Source organism: Panthera leo, chromosome D3 (assembly GCF_018350215.1).
Source record: "Panthera leo isolate Ple1 chromosome D3, P.leo_Ple1_pat1.1, whole genome shotgun sequence".
In the NCBI taxonomy this organism is placed as follows: domain Eukaryota; kingdom Metazoa; phylum Chordata; class Mammalia; order Carnivora; family Felidae; genus Panthera; species Panthera leo.
This window is the reverse complement of record NC_056690.1, coordinates 28,727,326-28,751,358: the sequence shown is the minus strand read 5'-3', so window position 1 is coordinate 28,751,358 and position 24,033 is coordinate 28,727,326. Positions and strand designations below refer to the sequence as shown.

At 44.9% G+C, this 24,033-nt stretch overlaps 1 protein-coding gene across 4 annotated transcripts in view; it reads right to left on the bottom strand.

Moving 5' to 3' along the window:
* DGCR2 (DiGeorge syndrome critical region gene 2) overlaps positions 1-24,033 on the bottom strand; it is a 98,773-nt gene that overhangs the window by 4,129 nt on the left and 70,611 nt on the right. For 2 of the 4 annotated variants that reach the window (XM_042911239.1, XM_042911241.1), the window contains exons 6-11: positions 20,554-20,730; positions 7,475-7,678; positions 5,847-5,977; positions 2,158-2,248; positions 1,604-1,756; positions 410-646 (exon numbers count right to left, since the gene is read on the bottom strand). In XM_042911239.1, coding sequence (XP_042767173.1) covers positions 410-646; positions 1,604-1,756; positions 2,158-2,248; positions 5,847-5,977; positions 7,475-7,678; positions 20,554-20,730 — 993 coding nt within the window. The remainder of the gene's footprint in view (positions 1-409; positions 647-1,603; positions 1,757-2,157; positions 2,249-5,846; positions 5,978-7,474; positions 7,679-20,553; positions 20,731-24,033) is intronic. The other 2 variants (XM_042911242.1, XM_042911243.1) reach the window with 1 other exon arrangement.

The following is a 24,033-nucleotide window of genomic DNA, read 5'->3' as shown; positions in this document are numbered from 1 at the left end:
CAATTACCACATATGCACATGTGTCTTTGTGACCCAGCAGTTGGCTCTGGGCAGGCACCTGGAAGACCTGGGCCAGTCCTATCCCCACAACCGCCAACACCCGGCTCCCCATCTCTCCATACTGCCCAGCTGAGTGTGCCCCAAGGGCTGCTTGCTAACAGGTGTTCGTGGGAGGAAGGCAAAGGGCAGCATGGCCACTGCCCACGGTCATCTGCATGTACAACCCTGGGAAGAGCCTGCCCACCAACAGGTGGTTCCACCTTAAATGGAAAGTCAAAAAGAAGCAGAAGGCCAAGAAAGAAGCGGAGGTTCAGGGTCCTGTGTACTGGGGAGGAGGACCAGTGAGCCTCTGGCTGCAAACAGAGGATGGCCAGTGATGTGCTGCTCCCTGTCCCTGGGAGGGAAGCACCTGCAGGGTCGTAGAACACGCTGTCGGGGTTAATGGACGCCTCATAGGGCGGCGGTGGATCATCAGGCTGGTCGATGTCTGGGTACTTGTATGCGGTGTAGGGAGGAGGAGGGTCGTGGAAGTGGAACGTGCCGCCTTCTCCATCGTCAGAAAGGTGTAGGGGCGTGAGGCCGGTGCCGAACCCGTCTGGGCCATAATCAAAGCCGGGGATCCTCCGGCCGAGGTTGAAGTGGTGCACTGAGCAACAGCAGGGAGAGACGAGCAACAGCTGAGTCACCCAGAGGCCCACGGCATCTGACATCCCGACTGTCACACTTGTGTGCCCAGCTGCCCACATGAGAGCCCTGAAGCTCTGATGCGGACCCCCCTCCTTCAGAAAGTCCCTGCCCCTCACCCATGTGCAACCCATCATGACATCCTGCCACTTGCACCGCCCAGTCCTCACCACACCTCTCCAGCTCGAGTGTCTTTGTAGATGACTAGGTGAAAACTGAGGGTCTGTGGAAGGGCTGTGCTCTGAGGCCCCCAACTGCAGCTGGCACAGTCCCTTTGTATTCCTACCACCTTGATTCGGGGCCCTCCCCGGAGGGTCTGTACCCATCCCACTGCTCCCCACACAGACTGGGGACTGGGCGCTAGGGAGCACGGCTTGCTCACTGACACAAGGTGATTCCAGAAGCTCTACGGAGGGCACAGGCCACAGCAGAGAACTCTCTTGCTGCAGTGAACTTGGGCTGAGGAGGGCCAAGTCACACTCTAAGCTGCCTGACAGTCACGGGCGTCTGCTGCTCTGCCCTCTCTGCCCACGGCAGGTGGCCCCGCTCATGGTCCAGGCCGTCAGAAAAGGTAACATCAACTATCTAAACATACAGCGGCAGCTGCCTGTCCTGTTTCAAGGTCTGGAGGGCCGGGGAGCCTGGGGGCAGCTGGCACTGAGGGCGCACCCCTCCCTCCACACATCCACGGCCTGATTTTGGGTCCCAAGGACAGCTCCTCTAGTTTCCCAGGTGTGCACTCAGCCCAGCAGCAGGTGAGTGGGTGGGACAGGGACACCCCACCAGGGCACCCCTATCATCTACACCCTCTTGCCTGTTCCCTTGCCCCCCTTCCTACTTCCAGTACCCTCTCACCCTAAAGAGGACACAGAGCAGGGCCCCCGCTGTGGCTATTATAGGTAGGGCCAAGCACACTCACAGTTTGCTCCAATCAGGGACTCAATGCGCTCCCGGCGCCTCTGGCGAAGCCGGTGGACCATGAAAAGCAGAAGCGACAAGATGAGGAAGGAGGAGATGCAGCTAACGATCAGACGCATCCCACTGGCCATGGAGTCAAACAGGCTGTTGCCATCTGTTACAAGGAGAGGAAAGAAATCGGCTGTTCTCAGAAAAGGAGAGCCTGATCCCCAGTGCTTAGTGCTACGGGAAGGCCACAGCCCTCCACCACCAGGCATCTATGTGGAAAAGGCAACTTGCTTCCTGATTCCCTGCACTTGACGTCTTAGGAGAGATGGGAAAAATGAAAACAGCTGAAAGTCAAGCATACTGTGGTTACATCAAAGGAGAGAAGCAAATCATGGGCCAGGAAAGATGTTTTACCTTCCAGTCTAGCACTCCTAAGTGCCAGGCAATGCGCCCCTTCTGCCTAAAAGCTGGCGGGTGCTGTGTTATGGGCCCCTGTGTCCCCAACCATAGAGTACAAAATCGGGCAGATATGACCAAGCCACTGGACTCTAGACCAGGGATGCTCACCTGGGCGACTCTGCAACTTCCAGGGAACATTTGGCAATGCCTGGAGACTCTTTTTCATCAACCACTTGAGGGGTGGAGGCACTACTGGCATCTAGTGGGTAGAGGCCAGGGATGCTGCTCAACATCCTGCTATGCACAAGAAAGCCCCACATCACAGCACTCGGCCCCAAATGTTGACAATTCCACCCTGCCTTACCCTGGCGCACACCGGTGCTGGTTAGGTGCTTGCTATGGAGCTGCTGTGGGTAGGGCAGAGATGATGATCATGGGATGAGGGGTGAGGGAAGAGAACTTGCAGTGGCTGAGTGCCTACCGTGTGACGGACACCTCCAGGGGCTCCTACCTAGACGAGATGAGCCACTCACACCAAGTCACAGAAGAGCAGAACCAGGAAGTGGTCCCAGGAACACCTGCCTCCACAAACCCAGAGGGAAGGCCAGGGAGGCTTCAGTGCAGGGAGGGGGGCAGGCACAGCGAGGAAGTGACCTATAGCCACTGGAAGCAGGACTCTGTGTGGGTGTAAGGGCCAACGACTATTGTATCAATCCATACCAATGCAGATGGTCAGAGCTCACACTTGCCCTCCTCCCACGGGAGCCAGAAAGCTTCCCTCAAAGCTGCATTTATTGCTGACAACACTTGGGAAGTAAATATGTGGAAATGATACATTCTCTCACCAATTAGCTGCTTTTTTTGGTGCCTCTGATCCTCTTCCAGACTCAAGGGAACATTTTGTCTCTGTCTGTGGGAGGAAGTCTGTCAGCCCAGGGGGCTACTAACATGTCTATTAATTGGTGGTCAGCTCAGAGATCCCAAGGGAGCACCTAAAGGAGCAGCCCCTTTGCAATGACTCTTAATCACTTCTAAAATAAACCCAAGGACACAGTCAAGGTCCCTGACCATTCCTCCATGATGATTACCAGGAAGGAGGAAGCATCTCCTAGAAGAAAGTCACCTGCAGTCAGACACAAAGATGACAGCACTGTTCTAGGGTCAGAAGCCAGAGATCCCTGGGGACTCGCCACAACTGGTCCCTCCATGGGGCTCTGGACAGTACCAGACGGGGCTGTGTTCTGTCTTCCAGGCTACTGGTCCTTAGTTAACCCTTGGGCCCCAGAGGACATGTCTTGCTGGGGAAGATGCTGTTGCAACTGAAGGTGCCCTGAAGTTCACCTGGCCTGGCCCTTTGTCTGATGCTTGAGTCATCCCAGGTCCTTTTCACGCAGCTGCCCAGTCTGTGCATGAAGAACTTCAGTGATCAGGAACTTAACCATTTCACTGAGCTTGGTTACATGGTTAATGGTTTCAAATCTCCGTCAGAGATGGCAGGTGAAACAGAAGCTCAGCAGGAATCAGAGGCCAATGCCCTGGATTCTAATGTGGACTCTGCTCCTGGCAGCTGTTCTGCTGGGCACCTCGTCTCACCTCTTGGGAGCCTTGTGACCCCAGGCTTCCCCAGGGCACCAGTGCAGGACGGGAATGGAGAGCACCAGTTGCTCTGTGCCTCAGCCACCCACAAAGCTGGCAATTCTGTTATTTTCATCTTCCATTAGGTGTGGTGGCCCAAGTGCATTCAATTTGTTTCCCTAGTGACCAGTTGAACACCTTTTCAGCTGTTTGGCTGCCATCATGTGTCTTCTTTGGTGAAGTGTCATATTAAATCTTTTCCCCACTTTAAAAAAAAAAGTTTATTTATTTATTTTGAGAAAGAGAGAGAGCATGTCTAGGTGCAAGAGGGGGTGGGGCAGAGAGAAAGGCAGAGACAGAATCCCAAGCAGGCTCCGCACTGTCAGTGCAGAGCCCAATGTGGGGCTTGAACCCACAAACTGTGAGAGAGACCATGACCTGAGCTGAAATCAAGAGTCGGATGCTCAACTGAGCCACCCAGGCACCCCTCCCCACTTTTTAATAGGGTGGTTTGTTTTCTTATTATTGGGGTTTGTAGAGTCTTTATATACTCTGAATACAAGACTCTGTCTGACTTGTGTTTTGCAAATATTTTTTCTCTGCTGGTGGCTCATCTTTTCATTTCCTTAAGCAACTTTTTTTTTTTTAATATATGAAATTTATTGTCAAATTGGTTTCCATACAACACCCAGTGCTCATCCCAAAAGGTGCCCTCCTCAATACCCATCACCCACCCTCCCCTCCCTCCCACCCCCCATCAACCCTCAGTTTGTTCTCAGTTTTTAACAGTCTCTTATGCTTTGGCTCTCTCCCACTCTAACCTTTTTTTTTTTTTTTTCCTTCCCCTCCCCCATGGGTTTCTGTTAAGTTTCTCAGGATCCACATAAGAGTGAAACCATATGGTATCTGTCTTTCTCTGTATGGCTTATTTCACTTAGCATCACACTCTCCAGTTCCATCCACACCTTAAGCAACTTTCAAAAGCAGAAGTTTTCAATTTTGATGAAGTCCAATTTATCAATTTTTCTTTTTTGGATCATGCTTTTGATGTCAGCTATAAATGTTGCCTATCCCAAGGTCACAAAGATTTTTGTTTTCTTTTAACAGACTTTATTTTTTTAGAGCCTATATTTTCTTCTAGAAGTTTCTGAATTTTGAGTCAATTAAAAAAAATTTTTAAATTTAAGTTTATTTATTTATTTATTTAGAAAGAGAGAGAGAGAGAGAGAATGGGAGAGCAGGGGAGGGGCAGAGAGAGAAGGAGAGACAGAATCCCAAGCAGGCTCTGTACTGTCAGCACAGAGCCCGATGTGGGGCTTGATCCCATGAACCACGATCATGACCTGAGCCGAAATCAAGAGTCAGATGCTTAACTGACTGAGCCACCCAGGTGCCCCTTAAGTTAATTTTTATACATAGTAGAATGTGTAGTTACAGGTATGTATGTGTATATATGTGTGTGTATGTTTGCATATGGATGTCAAATTTTCCAGCACCATTTGTTGAAAGATTATCCTTTCTCTATTTAATTGTTTTTGTACCTTTGTCAAATATCAGTTGACCATATAAGTGTGGGACTATTTCTAGACTCTATTCTAGAGTCCACTGATCTATATATCTCTTGATAATACTGCAATGTTTTGTTTACCAGGACTGTATACTAAGTTTTAAATCAGGTACCATGAATCCTCCAACTTATTAAAAACTGTTTTGGCTATTCTAATTCCTCTGCCTTTCTACATAAATTTTAGAATCAGTCTGTCAATGTCTGCCAAAAGTCTGCTGAAATTTTGGTTGGAACTGCACTGTATCCATAGATAATTTGGGGGAATTAACTGTATAATGATACTGAGTCTTATGATCCATGAACATGGTACACCTCTCCTTTTATTTATACCTTTGATTTCTTTCATCAGTATTTTATGATTTGTAGCATACAGACTGCACATATTGGTAGGGTTTATACCAAGGATTTCATGGTTTTGGTACTACTGTAAGTGGTACTTTTCTTAGAAATTTCAATTTCCAACTGTTCATAGGCAGTATATATAAAAACAATGTAGTTTTATATATTGACCTTGTATCTGGAGACCCTGCTAAAGACACTTATTAGTTTTGGTATCTTTCCTGTAGATCCTCCGGGATTTCCTATGCAGACAATCATGTCATCTACTAAAAAAGATTATTTCACTTTTCTCTTCTGGTCTGGATACCATTTCATTTTCGGCATTGCCCTTAACCTCTTGAACAACCCTAAACAGAATAAGAGCAGATATCCTTACCTTATTGAAGGGGATACTTTCCCAAAGTCCCCAGTTTGGGTGGCAGTGTCTCTGTCCTTTTTGGAATACAGGCATTTCCCAGGAGAAAATGCTCCAACCTGGGAAGCAGTCAGGAGCCTGCAAAAGTAAGGCTGAAGCAAGAGGCAAGGAGAGGCCCTGGATAAGCTGCTCTGGCAGCACAGGAGAATGGCCTACAGCAGCTATGGTCTCATCCAGAGGCCTTGAAAGCCCTGCTCTGCTGAGAAGTCCTCAGGGTTGGTTAGGCTCTACAGGCCTTATATATGTCTAATCATTCTTACAAAGCTTGGATGGAGAGGTAAGGCAACACTGGTAGACTCCTAAGAAATGGAATGAGAAGTCCAGATGATGTGACTTGTGAAAACCAGAGTTTGACCCATGTGGAAAATAAGTGAGTTGGAGGCTCAGAGTGATGTGGCCAGGACACAGACCTGGTAAACAATGAATAGGTGCTTGTCAGAATCCCATAGGAATTCATCCTACACAAGAGGTAGCATCTACCATGTGGGATAGGGAGGCCCAAGTATACTTTCACTGAACTCCATGTTCCCTGATGGCTCCATATCTGATTGCACGTTTGGGACGTGTGCCAGAGTGCCCCATTTGGCTAAATCTCAGATACCGCTGACATTACTTTGCCCTCTCCCCAGAAGCCTTCCTGGCATGCAGAACATTGACAGCTCTCTACTCAAGGAGAGCTTTTGTTGTTGTGGCCCTCATGGGCTAACTCTAGCTGTTGCACCAGCACTAGGCAAACCAGTATCTCCTTCACAGGGGCCCTGGAGGTTGGAGATGGCCTCCCTGCCCTGCCCAAGCTGTTCATCTACAGGGTCCACAAGCTCAGGAACGGCCACAAGTCCCTGCTCTCTCATATTGCAGCAGCCAAGATAAAAAACAAATTCATGCTTTTGATTTACATTTCTCTTAAGATCATGAATTTACAGAGATGCCAACTGCACTGGTGTGGAGAACAATCCAGCATGCTGTATGGAGTGTGATGCCCACTCATGGTCCTACAGATTACGTTGCTATCTGTTGCTCTTTAGTGTGTGTGTGCGTGGAAAAGGAAGGAAGAGGGTTATCCAGAGACCACATGCCTACATAGTGTCTAACCACAAAGCACCACCTGGTAGAAAGGAGTTTTCTCTTGAAATTGAGAATAATATTTAATCTTTTTCTTGAAGATTTTAACAGTAAAAATCGAGGACTATAAGCAGTAAAAAGTGTCATTATCCTCCAGATCACCATAGCCAAGAAAGAGCTCAAGTAGGGACATAAGTCTTGAGAAAGACATGCCAGGTCTGAAGCTATCATTTACAAATGATTCATGAACAGACACTCACACTCAAGTTCAAGTTCACTGGTGCACAATACCTATTACCTGAGAGCTGACATGAGCCAACTTGAGAGGTGGCAGTTAGAGGAAGCTGGGTCATAGGACACACACATGCCCACAAGAGTAATTGGCCAGTTCTGTGAACAAATGCTGCCACTGCTGCTATGCCATGTGCCATGAGCTCTCATAAGTCCCCACCACTGAGAAAGCAAAAATACATGTAGGCTCCAGCTTGGAACAGGGAGGCTGACTCGTGACCCACCATCAGTCTCACCTGGGTCCAGGCACATGAACTTGCAGCACTCCTTGGGGTCCTTGCGGTACTGCTGGCAGCCCTGGGGCCTCTCACAGAGGGCAGCCACACACATCTCAGGCTCCCCACCGTGGCAGGTGCAGCTCAGGCATGGGTCGTCTCCTTTGGGGGTGAAATAGAACCCTTCATCCACCACATTGTCCTTGATGTCAACACATGTTTGACCTGCAACAAACCAAACACACACATGCCTATTACATATGCATTATCAGCAGGAGCCCTGACTCTCTCCACCTGGGGGGCAGATGACAACAGAGGAGTTGGCAAGATCAACCTGGGAGCCCTCCCAGTGCTGGAGTGTGTGAGTCTGCCCCATGGCCGCAGGGAGTGGCTATCTGAGAAAGGTCACTACAGCTCACTATTAGGACAAAGCACACCTGGCCATGAGCCCAGACAGCTATGAGAGAGAAGAGTGCTAGATTCCGGGGAAAAGCCCATGGAGAAGGATTTGCTTTTAAGTGTTTGCCTAAGCAGTTTACTTAGAGGCTTCCTCAACTTTAAGATGGCAGCTGCCGTGTCTATTAACCATTTTGTGACACATTTGAGAATGTGTCTCAAATGAGTCTCCCGAGAAGCTGCTGGTTCTGCTTGTGAAGACAGTTCACCAGTCCTAAGGCAGACACATTGAACTGTATGCAGAGCTGACCTGGGGCTAGAGGAAGAGAAATAGCCATGGCCAGAGACAAGAGGGAGTTGAGAAGTCAGACTTTTTCTTCCAAAGTCAGCAAGCAGACACAACAGATGCCTGGGGGAAGGGATGAGTGATGAGGCAGGGGCAGTTCTCCAAAAGATACATGCTCGGTGAAAAGCAAAGGGACATAAGAAGTCTGTTTCAGTGTCTAAATGGAATAGAGATGTCTAGAAAAACTCATCAGAAATCCCACAACCAGGGGCTGTGCCTCACTTTAAGACTGGCTACATAACTCATGTGGTCAGAAATCTACATAACTCATGTGGTCAGAAATTTTCAGGGCAAGAAACTCACGTAGAATTGTTCTCTGCTAGAAGAGAAAAAGAATGAAGAAAAATGAGCAGCCTTCAGAGAAATGCAGGACACCATCAAGTGCACCACCACAGACAAAACTAAAGTACCAGAAAGAGAAGAGAGTGGAAAAAGAAGAAATATCTGAAGAAATAAGGGCTGAAAACCTGACGAATTCATTGAAAAATAAAACCTATATATGTAGGAAGCATAACAAACTCCAAGTTGGATAAATGCACAAAACCTAAACACATCCGACACATCATAGTAAAAGTGCTAACGCTGGAGAAACGGTGAAAATCTTAAAAACAGCAAACCAGAAATGACTTGTTACTGATAAGGGGACCCTCAGAAGACTAACAGCTGACTTCTCAGCAGAAAGAACAGAGGCAAGAAGGCAGTGGGTAACAGAACAATGGTGCTCAAAGAAAAAACCGTCAACTAAGAATCCCATATCCAGCAAACCCAGCTTTCCAAACTTGACAGCAAAATAAAGACTTTCCCCAGAGAGACAAGACCCGAGAGAATTTGTTGCTTTCACACTCACCTTACAAGAAATACCAAAGGAAGCCATTTTTTTAACACCCCCCCCAAGGGAAGTTCTTCAGGCTAAAAGCAAGTGACCCTCAGAGAAGAATTTGAGTCCATACAAAAAAAAAAAAAAAAAAAAGCACCAGAAAAGATAATTATGTAATTATGAAAGACAATATAAATGAGTATTTTTTTCCTCTTAACTGACTGAAAAGGCAATTCTATAAAATACTGTCTTTATATAATGTTGTATTGGGCTTCTAACGTATAGAAATGTAATGTATGTGTTTGCCAATAAAGCCCAAAGGAGGTGTGTGGAAGCAAAGCTGCTGTGGGCTAATAAAATGACTGGGTGGGGCGCCTGGGTGGCTCGTCGGTTAAGCGTCCGACTTCGGCTCAGGTCATGATCTCACAGTCTGTGGGTTCGAGCCCCGCATCGGGCTCTGTGCTGACAGCTCAGAGCCTGGAGCCTGCTTCCGATTCTGTGTCTCCCTCTCTCTCTGGCCCTCCCCTGCTCATGTTCTGTCTCTCTCTGTTGCAAAAATAAAAAAAAAAAAACATTAAAAAAAAAATTAAAATGACTGGAGGTGATAATTAATAACCACGTATTGTTGGTTTGTAACACTAACAGACCTAATGTATGTAATAGTATTACTATAGAAAAAGGGAAAGGAAATGGAGTTATACAGAGGTAACATTTCACATATCACTGAAATGAACCTTGCATCGATCTGAATAAAATATATATGGCAAAATGCATATGTATACGTACATGGAATTAGTGGTTATAGTTGCACTTACCTGTGAATAAACTAAAGTGCTGAATGGTATACTTTAAATGGGGGAATTGTAAGGTATAGAATCTTGGATTGAGAGTAACTTGTTTTGCGAGTGTTCCACAAGACTAGCAAACATTTCTAATAAATTTTAACTTGATAAACAAATGATAACTTGCAATACGATACTGAATGTCACATGATCACAAAGAGTCAATGGTTCTTCTAGCTCTTTCTCTCCCTGCAGGATTGTGGGTGATCATATCCTATGCTCAGACACTCGGTCTCAGGCCGTGGTGTTTGCAGTAATCGGTGATTTTTCAGAATGTTGGAAGGTGCCCGCACTGGCACTACTGTATTTTTTGTCACTTCAAAGCACCTATGGACAGTCCTTTGCTTTTCCATACAAGAATATGCTTAGGAATGCCTTGCTTCATTCTAGGTCAGGCTGCCTGCAGATACAGACCCTTTCTTCTCCTGCCTTATTGCCAGTTACATTAAACACAGTATATGACAAGAGTTTATTAATACTGTACTGTAGTCAACATCTGTGCGAGCATATGCAATGGTTCCCATGCAGAAAAAGATTCCATTGAGGGAACGGATAACAGTGATTCCGTTAGTGATAATGAAAGTTATCTTACATGATAACCCTCCTCTCTCCTGTCTCCCTCACACCAGCCATGAAAGTTTTCAAAGGTAAGTGTAGGTTAATTTATTTTTCTTTATATTCTGTGTTTTATTATTCTGTACTATATTATAGTATTGTAATAATTTTTATATGAATATTTTTGGGTTGCAGAACAAATCACCTGAGTTTCCATGATTTCTTATGGGGAAATATACTTTGATATACAGTGCTTTGGATTACGAGCATGTTTCTGGAACAAATTATGCTTGCAAACCAAGGTTTTACTGTGTGTGAATTTTATCTCGATAAAGATGTTTAAAAAAAATGATGGCTGAGATCTTTCCATAATTAATCAAACACATAAATTCCCAGGGGTCCTAAAAGGACAAATAAAAATAAATCAATAACAGTGTGATGAAATCTCAGTGTATCAACAAAGAGAAACTCTCAAAAGCAACAAGAGAGATGAAGATTACCTACTGTTCTGTGTTCCTTTAGGTAGGCCAGTCAGGTGTGGCCACAAGAGAAGCGACAAGGGAGGCACAGGAAAACAAAGAGTATTATACTCATAGGTCCTGAACCGACAGAGTCCTTGCATGCCAAGAGGGATCACACAGGAAGAGCACCAAGAGTGCTGCTCAACCAAGTGGGTGGGGAGCAGAGAAGGAGCGAGGACCCACAGCAAGAGCTTTACTGGGGGTCAGGGCAGAGAACACAAGTAAAAGCATGAGGGGATTTCACTGGGGCATTTGAAACGTCACTAGGTCACAGACAGGGAAGGACAAGAATGGGAACTTATGGCAGAGGCCAACCTTATTACACTGGGGCCCCTGGCCACCTGGATGGGGTGCTCATAGCAAGTAATAAGTTTTAAAATTTATAATGCACCTACAAGGAAAACCAAGGAAAGGTATACAACAGTTCAGAACAAGGACAGGCAGAAACAATAAAATAACATCTTCAAAGTTTTGAGAAAAAGTAACTGTTAACCTACAAATCTATACCCAGATAAACTAACATTCAGGATTGGAGGCAAAAATTACAGACTTTTCACACAGAGAGTAACAGAGTGTAACACTAACAACACAACCTCTTCTCAAAGAGCTGCTGAAGAATACATTTGAGAGATAAAAAGCCAAACGCAGAAAGAAGTGGGGTGCAAGAGGAAATAATAAATAAGAAACTGATAAACATATGAGCAAATATATATATAAATGCTAACTTCATAAAACAACAAGTGATTCATTTAAGAAGTGTTGAAACAGGGGTGCCTGGGTGGCTCAGTTGGTTAAGCGACCAACTCTTTTCTCTCTTTTTTTTTTTTTAATGTTTGTTTATTTCTGAGAGAGAGAAAAAGAGAGCCAGCAGGGGAGGGGCAGAGAGAATCAGAAGAAGAATCCGAAGCAGGCTCCGGGCTCTGAGCTGTAAGCCCAGAGCCCAATGCAGGGCTCAAACCTACAGACCGCGAGACCATGACCTGAGCTGAAGTCAGAGCTTAACTGACTGAGCCACCCAAGCGCCCCTCTTTTTTTAAAGTTTATTTATTTTGAGAGAGAAAGAGGGAGAGCTTACACATGTAAGCAGGGGAAGGGCAGAGAGAGAGGAGGAGAGAGAATCCCAAGCAGGCTCCATGCTGTTAGCGCAGAGCCCAGTGTGGGGGGCTCCACCTCATGAACCATGAGATCATGGTTCTGAGGCGAGATCAAGAGTCAGACACTAAACAGACTGAGCCACCCAGGTGCCTCAAGCATCTGACTCTTGACTTCAGATCAGGTCATGATCTCACGGTTCATGGGATTAAGCCCCATTTCTGGCTGTATGCTGACAGTGCCAAGCCTGCTTGGGATTCTCTCCCTCTCTCTCTCTCTCTCTCTCTCTCAAAAATAAGCATAAAAAAAATAAAAGAAATGTAAAACAAAAGTAACAGACAACATGTATACCCATACTTGAAGCTGGGGACCAACTAGAGCTAAAGCAATATAAGGTCTTTGTATTAACCAGGTGGAAGTTAGAGGCACTGTCTTTAGATTTAAAAAACAAATCAATTATGCCCTTTAAAAATGTAAGGATAACCACTAACAGGAAAGGCAGATATAATTTCTGAACCAGTATAAGAAAAAAAGAGACTAGAGAAAAGTTGATTAATCTCATATGAGTCAGTAAAAGATTTAAAAAAAACAAGCAAAATTCTGGGTAAAGAGCACAGAACAAGGTGCTAAAATCAACTTGAAGACTTAATTAAAAGAGTACAAAAAGACATTAAAAGGAAGCTAGAACAAAAATATTATGTAATAATAAAAATAGTTCATATATATTGAGAGCTTTCTCTATGCAAGGACTATTCTTTGCACTGAGCATATGCTAACTATCTCTCCCAACAACACAGTGAGGTGGGTGCTCTACTACCCCCTGGTTCCTAATGTGGAACCCAAGGACAGAGCTCAAGAAATTGCCCAAAGCCAAATCTGGATTTAGTCTGGCTATCTATTAAGCCTCTTAACACCATTTTGTAGCTACCACTAGAAAAGAAGTAAGACTTTAAGCAAAGCTAAGAAAAACTACTATGGATAAAAAGGGATTGTTAACATCATGATAAAGAGGTTCAATTCATCAAAAAGATATAATAATTATGAATACTTATGCCCCCAGTAACATGATCTCAAGACAAATAAAGCTAAAATTAGAGAATCATCAGGGAAGAATGGATAAATCCGCATCCACAGTGAGAGATTCAAAATATATCTCTTTTTAACAATTGGTGTATCATGCAACCAAAACAGACCTGAACAATCCAAGAGTTTAAGCACATATGGAACAGTAACAAAAATTCTAACAAAAGAACATGGGAATGACTTCCTGGAAAGGAGAAATATACTGACTAGTTAGGGATAGGAAGAATCTTCTGGAGGTTGGGAATATTCCACATCTTGATTTGGGAAGTGGTTATACATATGTACAAATTCATGAAACTTGCATTTAAGGGAAAACTTTGCATACAGGGAAACTAAACTTTAAATGCCTTATGTTGGAAAAAACTAAAAATTAAGGAGATAAGGATCTAACTCTAGAAGATGGAAAAAGAAAAGGGTAAACTTAACAAAAGTAAAAGGATAGAAATTGACAGCAGAAAATAATAGCACAGAAAACATATACACAACAATGACAATCAGTTACTATCCAAAGCTGGTTATTTACAAAGATGAATCAAAGAGTCAAATCTTCCATAAGACTAATCAACGAAAAAGGAGGAAAGCATAAATATTAGGAACCAGGGGAGCCTGATGGCTCAGTCAGTTAAGTGTCTGATTCAGGCTCAGGTCATGATCTCGCGGTGAGTTTGAGCCCCACGTTGGTCTCTGTGCTGACAGCTCAGAGCGTGGAGCCTGCTTCAGATTCTGTGTCTCCCTCTCTCTCTGCCCCTCCCCTACTCATACTCTGTCTTTTTCTGTCTCAAAAATAAATATTAAAAAAACAAAAGGAATAAAAAGAAGGTCATAATAATAAACATGAATGTTTCAAAAATCTTAAGAGAATGCAGAGAGAATTATATGTACAAAAATGAATTAGAAAATGTAGACATATAGGCAATGCCATAGATAAATAGGACTTACCAAATTGACTCAAAAAGAGCCAGAAAACTTGAGTATGTCCATAATCATTAAAACAACTAAATTAGTATCAAAGATCTATATCCAAAATACACACACACACACACACACATACACACACACACACACACACGTCTTAGCTCTGTTCACTGAAAGGGCATGAAAGTCATGAGCATAACTAGTGCCTAGGTCCTTTAAGGCTCTTTGAAAAAAGTTTGAGTCCAGAGAGTACAAGATGAACTAGAAAAAGAAAGCAAACAGAAGGAAATAATAAAGAGCAATAATCAAGTGAAATGGAAAAAAGAGAAAAATCAATGAATCAAAAAGCTGCTTCTTTAAGAAAATCAACCAAATCGATAAACCTCTCCCAAGACTGACAAAATCAAAATGGGAGAAACACAGATTACCAAGAGCAAGAATGAAACAGGTATTATTACTATAAATCCTGCAACCATAAGAAGGTTAATAAGAGAATATTATGTATAACTCTATGCTCATAAATTTGAATACTTACAAGAAATGAATCAATTCTTTGAAAACCACAAACTATCAAAAATTCACTCAACATGAAACAGACAATCCAAACTGTCTTATAACCATCAAATAAGTTGAATCCATAATTTAAAAACTCCCTGCAAAAGAAATCTCAGGCCCAATGGTTTCACTGGAGAATTCTACCACAAGTGGGTATGGTTATAAAGGAATAATAGGGAGGATCTTTATGATGTTAGAACTACTCATATCTTGACTATTACAGGAACCTACACAAGTAATAAAATTCTATAGCGCTCTCTCTCTCTCTCTCTCTCTCTCTCTCTCTCTCTCACACACACACACACACACACACACAAATGAGTACAAGTAAAACTAGAGATGTCTGAGTAAGTCAGTGGATTGTGTCCAAGTCAATATCCTGGCTGTGATATTATACTATAGTTTTGCAAAATGTTCCCATTTGGGTAAATCAGGCAAAATGCATAAGGGATCTCTCTGTCTTATTTCCTTTAAATGCATCTGAACCTACAGTATCTCAATAAATAACGTCAAAAAAAAGGGGGGGCGCCTGGACGGCTCAGTCAGTTAAGCATCTGACTTCGGCTCAGGTCATGATCTCACTGCTTTTGTGTTCGAACCCTGCATCGGGTTCTGTGCTGATGGTTTAGAGCCTGGAGCCTGCTTCAGATTCGTGTCTCCATCTCCCTCTGCCCCTTCCCCACTCACACTATGTCTCTCTCAAAATTAAATAAATATTTTTTTAAAAAGCCAGCATAAATGGATCAAATTAAGCATAAAAATAATGGTACTGATGAATTATAACCCAGCTAATGTAATAAAAATCCAAGAGTGCATTCTAATACAAATAAAGAAATTAATCAATGGGGGAAAGGGGAATGCTTTTCCTTACAAAAGAATGCCAACTAGTAAATATGGAAGAAATGAAAGAGTTAGAAAATTGCCAATACATGCTTAACAGCAGTGGGTACAAGTTTGATGAGGAACAGGAATTTTACATAGTTTCAAAGTATCTCTCCACATATTATTTATTAATTTAAAAAAGGGAAAAAGCGGAACTTCACAGTGGAAAAATCTGGCAGGCATAACTTTAATCCAGGGATCAAAGTTAATGTCACCAACATCAGGGCAAAGTGACACCATATGCCTCATGATTTGATATATCTAAGAAGCTAAATACACAACAATGGCCAGCCATACATGACAACAGAGCTCTGACCCACCACTTCTGCAGCAATCAGCCCAGAACATTCAGGATTTGGTCAATGACTGCCAGCTTCCCTGCTTTTCCTTCCACACTTCCAGGGCAGGAACCAGCAGAGAAAGCCAAATATGCTCCTCAAACCAATCACCTCAACTGGCTGGCCTTTTTTTTTTTTTTTCAATTTTTTAAATGTTTTTTATTTTTGGGGGTGCCTGGGTGGCTCAGTCGGTTAAGCATCCAACTTCAGCTCAGGTCATGATCTCACAGTCCATGAGTTCGAGTCCCACATCGGGCTCTGTGCGACAGCTCAGAGTCTGGAGACTGCTTTGGATTCTGTGTCTCCCTCTCTCTCTGTCCCCCACTCCTTGTGCTCTGTCTCTCTCTCTCTCTATCAAAAATAAAAATTAAAAAAAATGTTTTTTATTTTTGAGAGAGAGCACGAGTGGGGGACAGGAAGAGAGAGAGGGAGACACAGAAACAGTAGCAGGCTCCAGGCTCTGAGCTGTCAGCACAGAGCCTGACGCTCAAACCCATAAACTATGAGATCATGACCTGAGCTGAAGTCGGACGCTTAACCGCCTGAGCCACCCAGGTGCCCCTCAACTGGCTGGCTTCTAGTCAGCTTGCTCCCAGTTTCCCATGCCAACCGCCTCCAAGGAGGCACACACCAGGAGCCTTTAGGGCACTGGTGAAAACCCCCGGGTGTTGGATCCACAACTCCAGCTGGAGGCGGGACAGATGCACTTGTGAAGCCCACACACTCTAGGACATCTGCAAGAGACACTCTCTGAAGAATGGCCCAAAGGGAAGATCTAAAGCAGAAGGGAGAGCAGACATTAAGAGCCCTCTGGAAAACCAATCCACCCAGACACAAGGAATCTACTGAATATGAAGGCTGGGGAGTATGGAGGGTATCCACAGTACAGCCCAAATCCTGCCCAGACTGATCCCCGCCACCATTACTATAAAGACTCTTCTACACAAAAGTCCTATCAGAAGGAAAGAAAGGCAAGGAGAGCCTGGGTGGCTCAGTTGGTTAAGCAACCGACTTCAGGTCAGGTCATGATCTCACAGTTTGTGAGTTCGAGCCCTGCATCAGGCTCTATGCTGACAGCTCAGAGACTGGAGCCTACTTCAGATTCTATGTCTCCCCCTCTCTCTACCCCTCCCCTGCTCACGCTCTGTGTCTCTCTGTCTGTCAATAATAAACGTTAAAAAAAAGAAAAGGCAGATAACATACATGATGGAAAATTTAGCAGAGAGATGAAAACTCAAGAATCAAATAGAAACACTAGAAATGAAAAACAGACAAAATGTAAAAAACAAACAGGTGAGGAGTGCCTGGGTGGCTCAGTCAGTTAAGCATCCGACTTCGGCTCAGGTCATGATCTCATTGGGAGTTTGAGCCCTGCGCTGGGCTCTGTGCTGACAGCTCAGAGCCTGGAGCCTGCTTCAGACTCTGTGTCTCCTTCTCTCTCTGCCCCTCCCCACTTGTGCTCTGTCTCTCAAAAATAAATAAATGTAAAAAAAAAAATTATTAAAAAAAACAAAAACAAAAAAACCCCCAAAGAGGCGAAAAATGCCATTAGTGGGCTTATCAGCAGACTCGACACAGTAAAACATGGAAAGAAACAGTAAAACATATTAATAGAATTACTCAAACAGAGGCACGCCTGGGTGGCTCAGTCAGTTAAACATCTGATTCTTGATTTAGGCTCAGGTCATGATCTCATGGTCGTGAGATCAAGCCCCACACTGACTCCTTGCTGAGCATGGAGCCTGCTTAAGATTCTCTCTCCTCTTCCCTCTGCCCCTCTTTTTTACCACTGGTGCATGCACGCTCTCTCCCTCTCTCTCTAAACAACAACAACAAAAAAAAAAAAGAAAAAAGAAAAAAAGAAAAACCCAAAACAGAAAAGAAAACAAAACAAATTACTCAAACTGAAAAACAAAAAGGAAATTAAAGAAACACTATAACTAAATGCAGTGCATGATTCTGGACTGGATCCTGGACCAGGAAAAAAAAAAAAAGCTCTAAAGTATATTATTGAAACAATTGACAAAACGGTCATAACAAATTACAGATGACTGTAGAGCACCATACCCATGTTAAACGTCCTATTTTGGTAATTGTGCTGCAGTTATAGAAGAGTGTGTCCTGGTTCTTAGGAACACGATAATTATTTAGGCCTCGAGGGCATAATATCTTCAATTTACTCTCAAATGGTTCAGAAGAAATATGCTGAGAAAAAATGATGAGCAAACATGGCAAAATACAAGTAATTAGTGAATCTATGCAGGGGGCATATGAGAGGAAGTTCTTTATACCATTCTCACAACTTTTCCCTAAGTTTGAAATTACAGTGGACCCTTGAACAATGCAGGGTTTAGGGGCGCTGACCTCTGCATAGTTGAAAACCCATGTATAACTGCTGTCTCCCCAAGAATGTATGTACTAATAGTCTACTGTTGACCCAAAGTCCTACTGATAACATGATCATTAATACATATTTTGTATATATATTAAATACTGTATTCTTACAATAATCTGGAGAAAAGAAAATGTTATTAAGAAAATCATAAAAGAAACTATGTTTACAATAGTGTTACTGTATTTACTGAAAAAAATCCATGTATAAGCGGATTTAAACCTGTGTTGTTCAAGGATCATCAACTGTGTTATCAAGAATTTTTTTTGATTATTTATTTTTGAGACAATGCGAGAGACAGAGTGCAAGCAGTGGAGGGGCAGACAGAGGGAGACACGGAATCTGAAGCGGGCTCCAGGCTCCGAGCTGTCAGCCCGGAGCCTGACGCAGGGCTCGAACTCAGAAACCATGAGATCATGACCTGAGCCGAAGTCGGAAGCTTAACCGACTGAGCCACTCAGGCACTCCTCAACTGTGTATCTAAATATCAAATTAGAAAATCACCCTCCTCCAAGGCCCAGATGGTCTTAAAAAGTATGGTCTAGCAAATACTGAAGGACAAAATCATCCCCAACTTGTGCAAACGGACTTAGAGACTGGTAAAAAAGAATGCTTCCCAACTCATTTCATAAACTGAATATAAATATGATATAAAAACTAGTCAAGGAAAGCACAGAAAAGGACCATAACAGGCTAAGCTCACTTCTTAAAGGAGTTTCAGAAATCCTAAATAAAATTATCAGCCAAGCAAAACCAGAACAGATACACAAAAACCCTGATGGTTCAATATCAGAGAATCTACTAATGTAAAAAAGTAAATGACAAATTAAATCATGTAATATAAACAAAACAGCAATATAAATCAGCAAAGAAGAAAAACCACATAATCCCAATAAATGCAGAAAATGCATTTACATTTTTGTAATGTAGAAATTCTTGGCAAACTAGGAATACAAGGTACTTCCTTAACCTCATATTTCCTCAGTCTTTTTAAAAAAAATTTTTTAACATGTATTTATTTTTGAGAGACAGAGAGAGACAGAGCGCAAGCAGGGGAGGGGCAGAGAGAGAGGGAGACCCAGGATCTGAAACAGGCTCCAGGCCCTGAGCTGTCAGCACAAAGCTGGACATGGGGCTCAAACTCAAGAATGCGAGATCATGACTTGAGCCAAAGTCCAACACTCAACCAACTGAGCCACCCAGGTGCCCTGGTATTTTCTCAACCTTAAGGAAAGTACCGCACCATATTTAACGCTGAAACATTAAAAGCTTTCCCTTATAGGTTGGGAGGATAAGAAAGCTCACTACCAGCACTTCTAATCAACACTACACTAAAAACCTTGGCAAGTAAAGGAAGACGAGGGGAAAACAGATAAAAAAATAAGTCAAAGATTTGAAAAAGGACACAAAAATGTCTAAATAGAAAATCTAGGAGAATCCAACCAAATAAGAATTCTAATAACGGAGCTCAGAAAAATGGATTCATGCTGAAGAAAAAAAAGGTCAAGAATTGACAACATAAGGGGCAAAAGCAAGGTAGAGAAGCCCACCACTAGCTAGGAGGATGTATCCCAAAGCTCCCGTAAAGACAGCGTGGTATCAACACGGACTGACAAACAGCCAAGGGTCAGAATGGAGTCCAGAAACAGGTTCAGACATCTCTGAACCCCATGACAAATCAGCAGGCAAGGGGATGATGGTCCAAATTAATGGTGCTGAGATCATCGGCTGCAACCCAGCCTGCCTCACATGCGGCGTCTGGATTCAATTCAGCCCTCCGCCCACTGCAGCGGGGCCTGGACGAGGAGCCCTGCCCTCAGTATGCACAACACACTGCAAGTCCCTGAGGCTGGAGGAGACCTTCATGTGGAATGTGGGCAAGTGAGCGGGAAGAGGGACAGGGAAAGACCATGGGCTAAGGTGAGGACTGGCCCAGCTGTGAAGTAAGCAGTCTTGGAAAGACCTAAGGAGAGTACGGATAGGTGACCAAGGCAGTCAGAGGTTCCAAGACCCCACAAGATGTAGCATGCCCTCTGTCACCATTCTCATTTAATCTCCTAACAACAATGAGGTGTGGAGGGCAGGAATTGTCACCTCTATCCTGGGAAAGAGAAAGGAGGGCTCATGGGTATCAACTGTTGCCCAGATTCCTGCCCTCCCCCCACGGCACCTGTGCCCCTTCAGAGTGGGGTGTGAGCCAGGCAAGGAGCTCCTGCTGCCCCACTGAGACATAGGGGTCTGGCTTGGTGCACTGTGATGTCAAAGTCTACTCAAGGTCAACACCAAGGTCCAGAGATCAGACAGCCACAAACTCGTGAGAAGCACTTCCTCATAGCTTACTAGGAGTACCGGAAGAGGTGGCTTACTTCTTTTACAGAGAAATGAAGATTTCTCATAGCAGTTCTCCGCATGCCAGCTGTGCAGGTCGTGGTGGCGGAGGGTGGGGAAGTGGAAGCACTGGAGCTGGGCGCAGAACACGTTGTCGCTTTCCGACATGGCCGAGGCAAAGATGGGGTCTGGGGGCAGGAACACCTCTGAGGAGCCTGCGGGAGAAATAACGTAATGTCAGCATACGTACCAATCACATGCAGTACTTGTGGGGACTAATGCCCCCCAAACTGGATCATCAAAGGGCTTGTGGGCCACCAAGTGCTAGCTGCACTGTGGTCAGGGCATTCATTCACGACCTCTCCTAGTTTCTATGAGCACAGCTCTGGACAACGTGAAGAGTAGAGTAGTGGGCCAAGACACGGTGGATTAAAAAGTATGAGTTCAGACAGATAAACAGACAAATAAACAGAGGAGGGAGGGGAAAGTCCTCTCTTACAACAGGGTATCTACTAGTAAAAGGAGAAGGGCTTGAAAAGGCGCTCACCGCACACACCCGGAACACACAGTTCAGGCAGAATTATGATTCCAATGCCCACCAGGGGTAGCAGCTGGCCGGCTGAACTGGAAAGCACTGGCTCCCTGGGACCCCCTCCCAGCTCCAGGGAAACCTGTCGCTCACTGAACTCCTTCCTTCCGACCTGGGGATCAGGCAATCAGAAATCATGCTGCCCTGGCAGCCCAGGGTTGGGGTGCAGTGGTGTTGGGAGAGGGGGCCATGAACCCCTAAGCCTCTCTTCTGCAATGTTCCAGGAGATGTGGCTCTGGCCACACCTGGGGCACAGCACAGCCAGCCCCCAGAGTCCATTCCCTAGCTCAGAGAGCCCCCGGACACTGGACCACCAGAAGATTCCTTGAGGCTAACCCAGCCGTGGATCACTGGAGATACTCTCATTTTACTCAGATGGCAGTGCAGTTTACCCTTTAGCAGAAATGAGGCATTCCCATACATGCCTTTTGAACTCTATTTGCTCCCAACACGAAGCGTGCAGGTCAGTTTTGGAGATCCAGCCAGTTTGAAGGCAGGGCTTCATCCCACAGACACTGGGAACATGGCCTCCCAGCTCCCTGACAAGGGTGGGAAGATGGGCTTTCAGGAAGCATGGTGGGATAGAAGCCCAGTCCCCAGCTGACACCCTTGGCTAGGGGATTTTGAGGCCCCAGTGGTTGGACTCACAGGAAGGCCATGGACAGAGGGCAGGGGAGGCGGCTGGGCTCTTTGCGGTGTCTTCTCACACCATTTGGGGAGCCTGCCTCCATTGCTAAGAGTGGGTGCTGCCTTGAGCACTGTTGTCTTTCCTTCAGGCCCCCTACTCCCCAACAAGGCCTCCTGCATCCCTTGTGCATCTTCTTCTTCTCCTTCAGATGCCCCTTCACCTGGGGAGTTGCCTCCCTTCTTAAAAACTGTTTTCTTGGGGTGTCTGGGTGGCTCAGTTGATTAAGCGTCCAACTTCGCCTCAGGTCATGATCTCACAGTTTGTTAGTTTGGGTGCTGCATCGGGCTCTGTGCTGACAGCTCAGAGCCTGGAGCCTGTTTTGGATTCTGAGTCTCATTCTCTCTGCCTCTCCCCCACTTGTGCTCTGTCTCTCAAAAACAAATAAATGTAAAAACTAAACAAACAAACAGTTTTCTTCATTATTTGGCTTCTTGTCTTATGGGCCAAAAATGGAAGATTCATCCCATCCTTTTTTTATTTTTTATTTTATTTTTTTAACATTTATTTATTTTTGAGACAGAGAGAGACAGAGCATGAACGGGGGAGGGTCAGAGAGAGGGAGACACAGAATCTGAAACAGGCTCCAGGCTCTGAGCTGTCAGCACAGAGCCCGACGCGGGGCTCAAACTCACGGACCGTGAGATCATGACCTGAGCCGAAGTCAGCCGCTTAACCGACTGAGCCACCCAGGCGCCCCTCATCCCATCCTTTATAAAAGAAACAAGTCTTTAGCCATGAGTCTATCTGCCAGCCCAGAGCACAATTTCAGTGCATGACTGCAAAGCTCTGACCAAGGCCACAAATAAACTCTCAGGGTAGAGTCCTGGGACCTGGTCCTCACCTCCTGTACTTCCCCCAGCTGCCTGGAACCTGCCAGAGCCAAGTTGAGAGTGGAGGATGGGGTGGGGTGAGGGTGACTCAGGCTCCACCAAGCCACCAGATGAAGGGCATAGGGAGGGCTGAGGGGAGGGGGCTCCTCCCACCCGCTGGTGACCATGGGACCACCTGGGCCTCCTCACTCTGTGCTGGTCAGAAGCCCTATTTACCCTGAGATCATGGGGGGCTTCAGTTTCTTGGTGACTAAAAAGACCATTTCCTCTTTGCCAAACTTTAGTTCCTTTCAAGGCTTCATTTTATTTGCCCTCTCTATGGCATCTCATACCCCATTTTAAAAAAATGTTCCATCCTTTCTCTGCCAGGAACTAAATGAGGCTGATCTCCAAAACATTCAGTGTGGTCTTCAATTAGCATCTGCAGTGGGTTGAGGAACATCTCCCCCAAATTCATGGCCACCTGGAACCTCAGAATGTGACCTTATTTGGCTCTTGAGATGAAATCATCAGGAATTTGGGGTGGGTCCTAAATCCAAGGACCAGTGTCCTTACACTGAGAAGGGAATGGCTATGGCAGATGGAGCCACTACACACTGGTGAAGAAGCAAGGAGGGACTCTTCTGGAGCCTTTGGAGGGAGGGCGGCCCTGCTGACACCTTTATTTTGAACTTCCACCTCCAGAACTGTGACAAAGTAAACTTGTGTTAAGCCAGAAATTCGAACTCTGTTTGGGCAGCCCCAGGCATCTAACACAGCCTCCTAATCACATCCCCTACTGATTTAACAAATACCCACAGGGCCCACCCCGTAAGCAGGGACTCGGGGTACACTGGGCAACAGCAGGAGGCAGAGATCCTTGCCTTGCAGAGCTCACATTGGAGTGGGGGTATAAAGGCCGGAAACAGATGACTAACAAACCTAATGAGTAAAGTATATGTGAAGTCAGAAGATCACAGCTGCTATAAGAAAAAAGAAAGCTGGAGCTTGGAGACGAAGGTAGACCTCAGAGCAGTAACATGGGAGCAGAGAATAGACGGGAGGAGTGACACAGCTTGCGCTGGGCATCGCACACCACTCACAAGATCACTGCTTTGCTAGAAGGACTCAGGGACCTGGTCTGTGACAGAAGTGAGCCCCTAGAGTTGGACATGCTGAGACAGGGGGATAATGAGGTCAAGGTACCAACGCTAAGCATGTCTTCAATAAGCAAGTCACACAACGTGGACACATCAAACCCACAGTATGCTTCCATTTTTATATTTTAAAATAAGTATCACATATAATAACCAGAAACTGAAATGACACTGGGCCCTGCGCAGTGGCTTATGCGAAAATGGGGATGATTCCCTTTAGACAACATAGATCTGTTTTCAAATTTTGGTCACCAATGTTATAAAAATGGTACCCT